Consider the following 12258-nt stretch of genomic DNA (forward strand, 5'->3'; position numbering starts at 1 on the left):
CAGCCCGCCGCGCCGTCAAGCCGCACATAGCGAGGAAGTCCAAATAAGGAACTTCCGGTCAGAGTGGGGCCCTTCAAAATAAAGTTAAATAAAGTTTTAACGTTTCAAAAATACGTTTCCGCTTTGATGCTTCGCGCAGCTCAGCTGACACTACGGAAACGCAACATGTGTCGCACAGTAAAAAATAAAAAAAAAAAGTAAAATGAAAAACTGAAGTTATAATAAAATATATAAGAACTTTAACCCAGTGGGACATGTTTAACTGCATCAAGCAGTAGTTCACAGGTGGGCATTAAATAATAAATATACATTTCTGGCTTGGACGGGGCCTTTCACAGTTAAATAAAGAGTGTCAGAATTATGTCTTCATTGAAAACGACCACAGGAAACAAAGTCTGCTTTTAATTTGAAAATAATAACCGGAATAATCTATTTGTTTTCTCTCTCGCCTGTAGGATTACTTGAGGCCTCCCGCCACCCACATTCAGTCAGAGAGCAGCAAGGAGGTCTAACTCTGAGCTGAGCAGGAGACTCCGCCTGAAGAAGCAGCAACATCTCACCCATCAATCATATACGAGGTGGCCCATACCTGAACGATCTCATCACTGCAGCACCAGTCCGTCTGTTTCAAAGTAGCCTGCTATCTGGAGGCAGCACCTGATGATGCCAACAGAACCACATCATCTGCAAAATGCAGAGACAAGATGCTGGCAACGCCCAGATAATCTGCCCATCACCGGTGACAAAGGGCGGCCTAGGCGGAGCCCAGCACCCACTGGGAACGTGTCCCACTCACTGCCAAGAATGTGGACCACACCTCACAGCATACCCGCTGTGGTCAGTAATAATCAATACTGCTGATCAGCTCAGTGGACACCAGCCTAAGAAAACATATTTACACAGGTTATGAGTTACTTCAGTCACCAACCGAGGTACAGTGGCCCACTCCGAGAGTACTCTGAGTCTCAGATTACACAGATTATGATGGGGTTCAGTCCCTGAGCTGCAGACCTGAAGCGTGTTTGTGAGTCTGTCTGCTGCACGGTGTCGGTGTGTGTTGTGTCACGTGATCGTGCTCCCTGCACGGTGTCGGGGTCTTATGCTGCTGGCTGACAGCCTCTGATCAGTTTCACTTTTTTTCCTGATATACTCAGAAAATTATCGATGGCACGATAACGCCATCTTTCCTGCTCTGCGTTTATTAAATTACTGATCAGCCATCAAACGTTTCTGACGGCTCACGTGACTGCCCCATTTGACCCATGTTCTCGCGAGAGGTGACGCGGCTCGTCGCGAGATCCTCTGCAGCAACAAATCGGCCGATTCTGAAGACGATCTGCTCGTTTCTGCGGTAAGGCGCTCATTAACGGCGCGCGTGCAGGATCCGCGCATACACGGGATTGCCGGGCGTTGGGAGCGTGAACACGCGCCCGTGTGCGCGGAGGTGATGAGGACGTGCGTGTGATGAATGAGATGAAGGATGGAGGATGCTGCGCGGTGGCGGGCGCGACGGCACGTGCACGCGCAGAGCTAGTGTGTGACTGGGTCGCGCGGGTGTCCGGTTTCCGGTGTGGTCGGGTCAGTTCGATGTGAACACCCGCCCCTTCCCCGTGCATGAGTGCGTGTGTGTGTCAGGTGTGACCTTCGCTGAGGTCAGAGGTGGCGTGTCCAAGTGAGCCTGACGGACTTAATGTGACGTCACAGGGTTAAACAACACCTTAAGAGTTCTTCAGGTCTTAATGTGCTATACTGCTCTGTGTTTGTGTGTCTGTGTGCTTGTGTGTGTGTTTTTGTGTTTCTGTGTATGCGTGTGTGTATGCGAGAGATGCTGAAGATAAAATAACTCTTTATTGTCATTGCACACTCATACCTTGTACAATAGTACAATGAAATTGGAAACTCCCACGTCAGCACAACTAAAGACAACACAGTTACTTAAAGTTGATTTTTTTTTCTCATTTCATTTATTTATTTATTTCACACTTGGTACAACAATTCAAACAAACCAACCACACTTTCTATCAAAAAGCACTACAACCATGTGTGAAAAGGAGCAGGAAGAAGAAAATATTCTTATTAAACCCTGCCCCCTATCTATTTTCAAAGTGCAAGGGACCCAGACAGTGGCACGCGTGCGCCCCTGTAGGAGCTGAAGTTCCTCTGATGTCCCCCAGACGCTCCAGCAGTGAACGGTAGAAGAGGCTCCCCCTCAAACAGAGGAGCTTCATCAGCTCTTTTAGTGAATGAACCTGCACCCCTGCTCTGTTCTACAACATCGACCAATAACAGTGCACGAGAATCAGGAAGGCTCTACCTTGTGGCGTTATTCAGCACTTCGATATTAAGTACTTACTGAGCTAAAGCAACAGGAGTATCGGTAACACAGCAGCAATGGACTTGACCGACCACAGATATATATACAGTGGGGCAAAAAAGTATTTAGTCAGCCACCGATTGTGCAAGTTCCCCCACCTAAAATGATGACAGAGGTCAGTAATTTGCACCAGAGGTACACTTCAACTGTGAGAGACAGAATGTGAAAAAAAAAATCCATGAATCCACATGGTAGGATTTGTAAAGAATTTATTCGTAAATTAGGGTGGAAAATAAGTATTTGGTCAATAACAAAAATACAACTCAATACTTTGTAACATAACCTTTGTTGGCAATAACAGAGGTCAAACGTTTACTATAGGTCTTTACCAGGTTTGCACACACAGCTGGTATTTTGGCCCATTCCTCCATGCAGATCTTCTCGAGAGCAGTGATGTTTTGGGGCTGTCGCCGAGCAACACGGACTTTCAACTCCCGCCACAGATTTTCTATGGGGTTGAGGTCTGGAGACTGGCTAGGCCACTCCAGGACTTTCAAATGCTTCTTACGGAGCCACTCCCTTGTTGCCCGGGCGGTGTGTTTTGGATCATTGTCATGTTGGAAGACCCAGCCTCGTTTCATCTTCAAAGTTCTCACTGATGGAAGGAGGTTTTGGCTCAAAATCTCACGATACATGGCCCCATTCATTCTGTCCTTGACACGGATCAGTCGTCCTGTCCCCTTGGCAGAAAAACAGCCCCATAGCATGATGTTTCCACCCCCATGCTTCACAGTAGGTATGGTGTTCTTGGGATGCAACTCAGTATTCTTCTTCCTCCAAACACGACGAGTTGAGTTTATACCAAAAAGTTCTACTTTGGTTTCATCTGACCACATGACAATCCTCTGCTGTATCATCCATGTGCTCTCTGGCAAACTTCAGACGGGCCTGGACATGCACTGGCTTCAGCAGCGGAACACGTCTGGCACTGCGGGATTTGATTCCCTGCCGTTGTAGTGTGTTACTGATGGTGACCTTTGTTACTTTGGTCCCAGCTCTCTGCAGGTCATTCACCAGGTCCACCCGTGTGGTTCTGGGATCTTTGCTCACCGTTCTCATGATCATTTTGACCCCACGGGATGAGATCTTGCGTGGGAGATTATCAGTGGTCTTGTATGTCTTCCATTTTCTGATGATTGCTCCCACAGTTGATTTTTTCACACCAAGCTGCTTGCCTATTGTAGATTCACTCTTCCCAGTCTGGTGCAGGTCTACAATACTTTTCCTGGTGTCCTTCGAAAACTCTTTGGTCTTGGCCATGGCAGAGTTTGGAGTCTGACTGTTTGAGGCTGTGGACAGGTGTCTTTTATACAGATGATGAGTTCAAACAGGTGCCATTCATACAGGTAACGAGTGGGGGACAGAAAAGCTTCTTACAGAAGACGTTACAGGTCTGTGAGAGCCAGAGATTTTCCTTGTTTGAGGTGACCAAATACTTATTTTCCACCCTAATTTACAAATATATTCTTTACAAATCCTACCATGTGGATTCATGGATTTTTTTTTCACATTCTGTCTCTCACAGTTGAAGTGTACCTCTGGTGCAAATTACTGACCTCTGTCATCATTTTAAGTGGGGGAACTTGCACAATCGGTGGCTGACTAAATACTTTTTTGCCCCACTGTATTTCATCTTCTATCACCACAGCGGATCCTCTGCTCAGGGTCACAGTGAAGTTCCTCTGACCTTCTCTGAACCTCTTCAAGACATCCTCCATCCTGTTGCACATTAATAAGTTTGTATGTTAAATGTATGTGTGTGAGCAGTGATGATGGAGGTCATAATGTGAACTTCATGGGCTCGGGTTTGTGTTTCAGACGGTGTCATGGAGGTGTCGTCGCACAGCCTCTTCCTGCTGCAGCAGCTCAACGTGCAGAGGGAATTTGGTTTCCTGTGTGACTGCACCGTCGCCATCGGAAACGTCTACTTCAAAGCTCACCGCGCTGTGCTGGCTGCCTTCTCCAACTACTTCAAGATGATCTTCATCCACCAGTCCAGGTGAGGGGTGAGACAGCGGCGTGTGACCTCTTTACCTGAGTAGAAGTTAGTTATACACTTGTGCTTTGGGTCATCACACAAGTGCAGGTAGGATAAAAAATAGGCATGTTTTCTGAGAACCTGAATTCTTTTAAATGCCCAGCAGGTGGTGACTCCTCTGACCCTTGAATCCTTTGTCCTGATAAATTTGTTGGCTTCCTCAACCGTGTTGGGTTCCAGGTCAGAGAGGAGGATTATCTGGGGTATACTAAACGTACGTTCTTCAGTCAGATCTGCCGCTTGCTGTCATCGTGACGGCAGTGATGAAAAGGACTTCACTAACCAGCCGGTGACAGTCTCTGCGTCGATCCTGTCATGAAAACATTACCAGATGACCTGCTGTTAGCCACCTAGCTGTGAGTTAGCAGTGCGGCATGAACCCAAAGAGGGTTTGCTTGTCTGAAACCATGCAGCTGCAAATAGATCAGCCTTGGGAATTTGGACAAAGTGGCCAACCTTATCCATTAAAGACAGGATTTTACTAGTTGTCAGCAGGCATGTTAGTGTTAGCTAAGATTAGCCATGAGAAAGACAGCTCAGGATTGGATTTGCTCTCCACAACCAAACCGAATGTTAGCGTTAACTACAAACTTGGAGCTTGACTGGTCAAAAAGTGGCTAGCTGTCAGCTACAAACAGATGCACTGTGAGGACATGTGAGGACCCTTTATTTGGCCTTACCTTTTAGGTGAACAGTGGTGTGTTTGATTTGTAACACACCAAAAAAACAATGAATGAAATTTAATGTTTTATCCCAATTTTTTTTTTCATAATTTTTAAGAAGCAATCAAATGGTAATAAAAATTCAATAATGATTGATCAGCCCTAAATGTGTTTAAGACTAGAATAATGTCTTAAACACAGGAGAGTGTGGACGGCGTGCCTGCCCGAAGGCTTGTACCGGTGTTTGTTCCTTTATTCCAGAGAACAAATTTCAGGATCTGGATCCTGTAAGCCAGAATAGAGGAACAAAACTTTGGTCCAAACCTTCAGGAGAACATCGATCCAAAACATCAGGATTCACATGCTGTTTTTTTCCGAGGTGCTGACCTCATGTCTCTCTGTGTCCCCAGCGAGTGTATAAAGATCCAGCCCACGGACATCCAGCCGGACGTCTTCAGCTACCTGTTGCACATCATGTACACCGGTATGTGTCCCAAACAGCCGGTGGACCAGAGCCGGCTGCAGGAGGGCATTAAGTTCCTTCACGCCTACCAGCTGTGCCGCAAAACTGGTGAGGGTGCTGCTGAGACTGCTAACAACGTGGTCCGCATGTCCAACCTCTATGGCATTCAGATCTCTTCCCAGCTGGCCAGCAAGGAGGGACCCGGAGTCCCCAAGACCACCACGGTGTCCCGCGGGGCCGAGGATGGGCGGTCCTCTGACCGAGGGGCCCGGTCTCACTCCCAGCTGTCCCTTGCTGTCGGACTGGAGGGGGTATCATCGGACCATCAGGCCTCAGCGCTACGTTGCTCTGTGGCATCCGGAGACGATTCTGACATCTCAACTACCCATATCAAGCAGGAACGCTTAGAGGAGGAGGAGGACGGCGAGGAGGGTCCAGGTGCAGGGTCTCCAATTCAGGACAGCAGTCCTATTCAGGGCCTCCTGTTCAAAGACCGGCCGCTAGTGCTGCTCTGTCCCCGCTGTGGAGAGCGCTGCTCCTCCCCAGAGGGCCTGCGGGAGCACCTATTCAGCCACGCCCTCGACCCCGCCCGTCTCATGGAGGGGCTGTCACAGGGTGGCGAGCTGGAAGCCGGCCTAGAGGAGGGTCCTCCAGGAACCCAGGAGCAGCTGGATGCAGGATGTTTGGAGGAAGCTCTGAGACAGAGCCAGGCGCTAGCCAACCAGCTGGCTGCTGAGCTGAGGCGGAGCCGAGGAGGTGGTGGGAGTGGAGGAGGGGGGAGTAGCCCTGCTCCCTCCCTGCACTCACGCAAACGTAAGATTGCCTGCGCCGTCTGCAGCCTACGCTTCTCCCACAAGAGCCAGCTGCAGGAGCACATGTACACCCACACAGGCAAGCCGTCCCGCTACCACCGCTACAATCGCCTCTGCAGCCAGCTCTTCCAGGCCTCCGCCCACTTCTGCAACAGTGCTGCTGAGCCTGGGGGAGGGGCTGGGGGTGGAGCTTCAGTGGGCACCCCCATAGCTCTCTCTGAGGAGCCCAACAGGGACACTCAGGACAATGGCAGCTCCTGCTACTCCCTGGACTCTGAGATCTCCCAGGAGAGTGTGGACGGCGTTCCGGTTGAGTGATGCCATCTGTTATGAGGGATGTGATTGGACGGAATAGTAATTTCCGCAGGTGGTGGTGTTCTGAGTGTTTGGTCTGTACCTGTTTGGGAGTGTCTGTGTTTAATCCAGTGATGTGATCATGAGGTGCTGAGGTCAGCAGGTCGGACTGTTTGATGCTCAGAAACGTCGGCAAAACCTGACTGATTGATGATTAATAATTAATTGATTGGGAACTGTTTCTCCGGTTTGAAACATTTGCTGATTTGTGCATGTTGAACAAGTTTCTGGACTCTGATTACATGATTCGTTGATTAATCAGCAGATTAATCAGAGATTAATGATACATCAGTACTTTGACTAATGTCACTTCCTGTCATTCATGTCACTGCTTTGTATTTCCTTCTCTGAAATTGAGCTGCCAGAGACTCTAAACCTGAAAGCAGCCAACAGTGAAGCCCATCCGAGTCTGAGAGGACTGTGAGGAAGAGGAGATAGTGAGCACTGTGATGTCAGAGCGATCTGTGATGTCAGAGCCTTTCTGTGGATGCACTGACATGTGCAAACTACAAAAAGCGAACTACTCAGATTTCTGTCATTTGGTGTCAGAGTGTCGTATGTCGTATTACTCACGTTTTCTTTCCCTCCATCTTGCCACACAGGTTTAGGACTAAAATGTACAGCAGTAAACCCTCTCAGTGACAAATAACGACTAAGCGCCGTACACCTTACATGTAAAGTTTGAGTTAGTCTTTTGTCAGTGTTCATCGTCAGAAAGAGAGTACGAGGCTTCTTGTTTCTGTCCTTTTAGTGTTGTCCACAAAGAAACAAAACTACAGTGCAGACTTCAGTAAATAACACTGTACTGTTAAACGTATTCACTCCTCTGCATATGACTAATAAGAGTTACTTCAATAGAACTAAGGGGCGGAGTCCAAGTCCTGAAAAGCACACTCACACCATAATCCCCCCACCAAGCTTTACATTTGTCCCGGTAACCACTGAACCTAGACTCATCCATTAGAGTGCCAGATAGAGAAACGTGATTGGTCACTCCAGCGAACATGTCTTCACTGCTCTAGAGTTTAGTGGCATTGTGCTTTACTCCACTGCATGTGACGCCTTCATTGCCCTTTGTGATGTAAGGCTTATTATACAAATGGTCACCATGGAAACCCATTCCATAAAGGTCTCTAATCTGAAGGCCACATGAAGTCTGTAGTGGTTGACTCTGCAGGAAGTTGGCGACCTCTGTGCGCTCTGTGCCTCAGCATCGGCAGAAAGTTTATCACCACAGAGTTACAAACGTTATCAGATGGAATACAACAAAAACATGCAGATCAGAACATGCAGGAAACACAAGACAGTGTCCTGGTTAGGACGAACAGATCTCTTTGGAGGAGCTTGAAACGTTCAGATTTTGCTTCTGAAGGTTTTCCAATGCTACACAGAGCTTTGAGAAGATCCCGAGTACCCTGAAAAGGAGTGACATCCTCAGAGGTTTGAATGGATATCTGCCAGTGCAGTGAATTTACACCCAGCTAACAGTCAACAGGACAAGGAGAAGAAGGCAGCAGCTACAGAAACGTACTGGCAGAAATGACCTGAAGCCACCTGGGTTCTCGGACCTCTGCAGGTTCAATAATGATGACCTGTCATTGAGATTAGCCAGGGTTAAACCAGGTTTTTATTGGACCTCTTCGCTGAAGCGGCTCACACCCACTAACCTCAGTATGCAGCACCAAAGACACAGAGGCAGAGCTAACGGTTCAGATCAAAGCCACGACCTAATGTCAGTCATTTTCTGCCAAATTGAGCAGATCCGAAAGCTCTTAACTTCATCCTGCCTCTGTTCTGCTTTTCTTTAGTTTCTGCTAAAGAGCTTACAGCGTGAGATGTTGCATTTTACCGAGGTAAAAATTAGTCCCTGTAGAAAAATCTCTGATTGAGGTGTTGCCCCTCAGCGGGCTTCCAGAAGCTGTTCAATCAGGAAGAAGTGAGCTTAAACGGGCGCTCACACACAGATGGGAGGATTACACTGAGGGTGCTCTTACACGGAGTTGGGATTAAAAAGCAGCTGATGGTTTAACTTCATTTAAAGGACCATTCAACAGTTTCTTCCATCTGACTCGAACAAAGGCAAGCACAAAAAAAGACAGAAAGGACAGGTGGGAAAATAAACGTGTCCCAATCTGTGGGTCAGGACTCTCGCTGGTTCCCAGCCTACGCCCACAGGGGCACATTTTTTATTTACATTTTTAAATAAAGTTTTAAAAATATTCAATCTTTTTTATATTTATCATAAAACTGTGAAAAACTAAAATCTTTTAACAGTCTAAAAAACAAAAGCCAACAAAAAAGCACGATCTGAATTTTATTTAAAAAAAGTTACTGCCAGTGTTTGAAATATTTTGTTGGAATGCCCTATTAACTTTTACATTTTATTTTGAAATGGTTATGCTCCTATATGTTCTAAACATTTTATTTTGAAGGAGTCATAGTTTAGTGCATTTGAAATACATTTATTTTGAAGGAGTGACATTCTGTTGCATTTAAACCTTTTTATTTTGAAGGATTTGATGTTTGTTCATTTTAAACATTATTTTAAATGTTATATTTTATTTATTTATTTTTTAGTTTTTGAAGGAATTGTACGCTTTTGCATTTGAATCTTTTCATTTTGCAGTGGTCCTATCTTGTATTTTAAACCTCTTATTTTGAAGAAATCAATATGTTCTATTCTAAACTTATTTTGAAGGAGCACCAATCTTGCATTTTAAACCTCTTATTGTGAAGGGGGCAATAGTCTTGCATTTTAAACCTCTTATTTTAAAGGAGTTGATCTCAATTCCATTGTAAACCTTTTACTTTGAAAGTTTCCACCGGCCAGAGGGAAATTGGTGGTCTCTGCTGTTCCTTTCGGTGTCACGTGACCAGCGCTCATTGATGATAAGGTGTTGATGATTATTGATCGTGTGTGACTGTCGTGCCGTCGTCTTATTTCTGTGTTTTGCTGTAAAAAAGCAAACAGGAAGTTCAGTGTCAACATGTTTTTGTAAACGGCATCTGTTTTTCATGGATACAACAATAAAGTTTTGTAAATAAATGTTTTTTTTCACTAATCAGATCAAAGCTCTCGTGTGTGCTTTTCATTCTTTTTTATTATTGATTTTGGAACATGTTTTAATCGGCTCGGCGTGGATGTTGCTGGGTTGCACCGCAGCATGCAACACACTTCAGCTGTTAGCAGTTAGCAGCAGCCCAAACATGCATCAGCACAGTGGGAAAATGCCCGGTATACCAGATTTTCAGTCCAGCCCTAATACCGATCAACCAATACTGAGATTGATTATTGATTAACCAGAGTAACCTGTTGGTGACATCAGCTGTTTATCACAGAGGTGATTATTGAGTTTGCTGCGTACTGATTGATTGCTGATTGGTCTGCAGAAGAGCATTCTTTGTGCCCTGCCAGAATCTGACCTGCAGCAGTCAACAGAGAGCTTAGCAGCCAGGTGAGCAGAGAGGCATTGTGGGAAAATTCAGACTCCAGTTTAACTGCTTTGACTCGAGATTTTAAAAATAAAAATAGATTTTTCATCAGTCCGCATCGTTACGGGGTCAAAGGTGATGCCACAGATTTGATCACACTCCTTACTGTCAGGGCGACACAAGATGCAGTCTGTTTTGCAGAATACTTTGCCTCAGTGAAGGACTGAATGAAGGTTCCTGACAGTCTCTTGGCACTCACCTGTCAGGTGATCTGATTGGTCAGCGTGCTGTTGCTTGGCAACAGATGGATGTATTCTTACAGAGAGCTTGTGGCAGATCAGTAACTGATCAAGGATCAATGATGCGGTGCCACAGTGTGACTGAAACGGGTCTGAACAGCTGATGGACTCGATGACTTCGCTCTGTGGCTGTTTGGAGATGGTGACTTCTCACCTGAGCCTTAGATATCAATCACAACTGAAACGCTGATCAATCAATCAATCCCTTAAACAAAGTGAGCATCTCCTCATGTTTAAACTCAGTATTTCTCCTTTCAGTTCATCTTTTCATTGTTATTTCCTGTTTCATATGATGTGTGGCTTTGTGCTCTCTGCAGGTTCCTCATTAAAGTGTCTTGTTCAGGATTAGTGCAGACTGCTAATTGCAGGTAAAATGCTGAGCTTTTCTTCCCATCATCATCAAACACAGATGAACATTCGTGTTTGTAACAGGAAGTACTTCAGTAGCAGTACATCCTGTCAAAATAAAGCAGTTTGAAAACAGCTCCAGAAGCATTTTAACTGTTTGAAATCACAAAAAGCTGATGAAACTCACCTTGGATGTTTTTAAGTGTGATGTTGTTCAGGTCTCCATGGTTTCTGTCATTTCCATTGTGATGGTAATGCTGCTCTAAAACCATCAGCTGACTGAAACGTTTAAAGAGTCAAACTCTGCTGCCATTAAGTGAAACTGGATGTGACAGTGATGTTACTCTGCAGTCACGTTTCATCAAGTCTTTGTGTTTTGTTAAACCTTTATTTTAATACTGTTTCAGATTCCTGAAGAACCAGTGTCACACTAGTAATAGTAACTGTAATGTGATTACAGTAAGGTGTAGCAGCCATGCTGCTACAGTCGTGTGTTTCGGTGTTGAATGTCCAGCAGATGTTCGGAGAAGTAGAAGGAAACACGTATGTTATAGAAGGGGTTTTAGGGAAGAGGATGCAGCCCCACACCTGCAGTTCCTCTGGTGTCCAGCAGAGGCAGGGCTGAGTCATGCATACAACCTGAAACAAACTGATTGGTCTCTTTCCTCATTCATGACACCGGTACGGAGGGAGGATGCTTCTATGACTCACCTGTTTAAGAGTTGTGTGTTTATTGAAAACTTTACTGACACCGTGTCTATGGACAAACACGTGCAGGCATCGTTATACAGAGCTATTTGGTGATTGGACCTCCTGATGACACAAACCTGATTACAGGACACGAAAGCTTCTGTTTCCTTCCCCCTCCCCCGCCCACGTACCATCGCTTTATCAAAGAAGCAATTTGTGTAAAAGAAAAAAGCATCAATCAGTGTGGTTGGGGAGGCACAGTGCTGGTGGCAGTGAGGAGAGAGATGTGCTCGGTGTTTCCTGATGAATCCGAGAGAAACAGATCCGATCAGCAGGAAGCACCCAGGTGAGAACTCATCTGTTCATTCATCATGTTCTTTCATGTTCATACCTGCCTGATGATATCATCACTGCATGCCTGATGATGTCATCAGCCAGCAGGTGGTTTCCATTAGAGGAAGAGGAAGTTTATTTTGGAGGCAGCAGGTTATTGAAGAGTGATCAGCTGACTGGAACTTCAGAATCAGAATCAGAAAGGGTTTTATTGCCAAATGTTGAGCAGGTTTACAACATTAGGAAATTGCTGCAGTGCTTAGTGCAAACATACTGTCATAAACGCTTAAATAGATATAAAAATAAAAATAAGAATAAGAATTAAAAGTGCTAAGTAGATAGATATATACATGAATGCAGGTGGTGATCAGTGCAAACATGGAATGATGCAGTGAACACAGCGTAGGGTCATGTGTTAGTGGTGGGAACAGTCATACGGTTATTGTTCATGTG

General features: G+C 45.6%; 1 protein-coding gene across 6 annotated transcripts; it reads left to right on the top strand.

Moving 5' to 3' along the window:
• The first annotated feature begins 760 nt into the window (after positions 1–760).
• On the top strand, positions 761–9762 carry zbtb25 (zinc finger and BTB domain containing 25). Of its 6 annotated transcripts, XM_080883618.1 has the most exons (4): positions 806–932; positions 4023–4114; positions 4193–4373; positions 5485–9762. In XM_080883618.1, exons 3-4 carry the CDS (start codon positions 4201–4203, stop codon positions 6665–6667), a joined length of 1356 nt encoding a protein of 451 aa, XP_080739744.1. In that variant the 5' UTR covers positions 806–932; positions 4023–4114; positions 4193–4200; the 3' UTR covers positions 6668–9762. The 6 variants fall into 6 exon arrangements, with proteins under 6 accessions (XP_080739745.1, XP_080739744.1, XP_080739743.1 ...); XM_080883619.1 differs by lacking the exon at positions 4023–4114 and having other exon boundaries at positions 761–837; XM_080883617.1 differs by lacking the exon at positions 4023–4114 and having other exon boundaries at positions 819–932.
• Positions 9763–12258: the final 2496 nt, after the last annotated feature.

This window comes from Rhamphochromis sp. 'chilingali', assembly GCF_963969265.1.
Source record: "Rhamphochromis sp. 'chilingali' genome assembly, chromosome: 5".
In the NCBI taxonomy this organism is placed as follows: Eukaryota; Metazoa; Chordata; class Actinopteri; order Cichliformes; family Cichlidae; genus Rhamphochromis; species Rhamphochromis sp. 'chilingali'.

Excerpts from the sequence above, each read along its gene's own strand:
- zbtb25 (XM_080883619.1), top strand. The coding sequence starts at position 4,201 with ATGGAGGTGTCGTCGCACAGCCTCTTCCTGCTGCAGCAGCTCAACGTG. Across the intron at positions 4,374-5,484 it reads ATCTTCATCCACCAGTCCAG|CGAGTGTATAAAGATCCAGC; the intron begins GTGAGGGGTGAG and ends CTGTGTCCCCAG.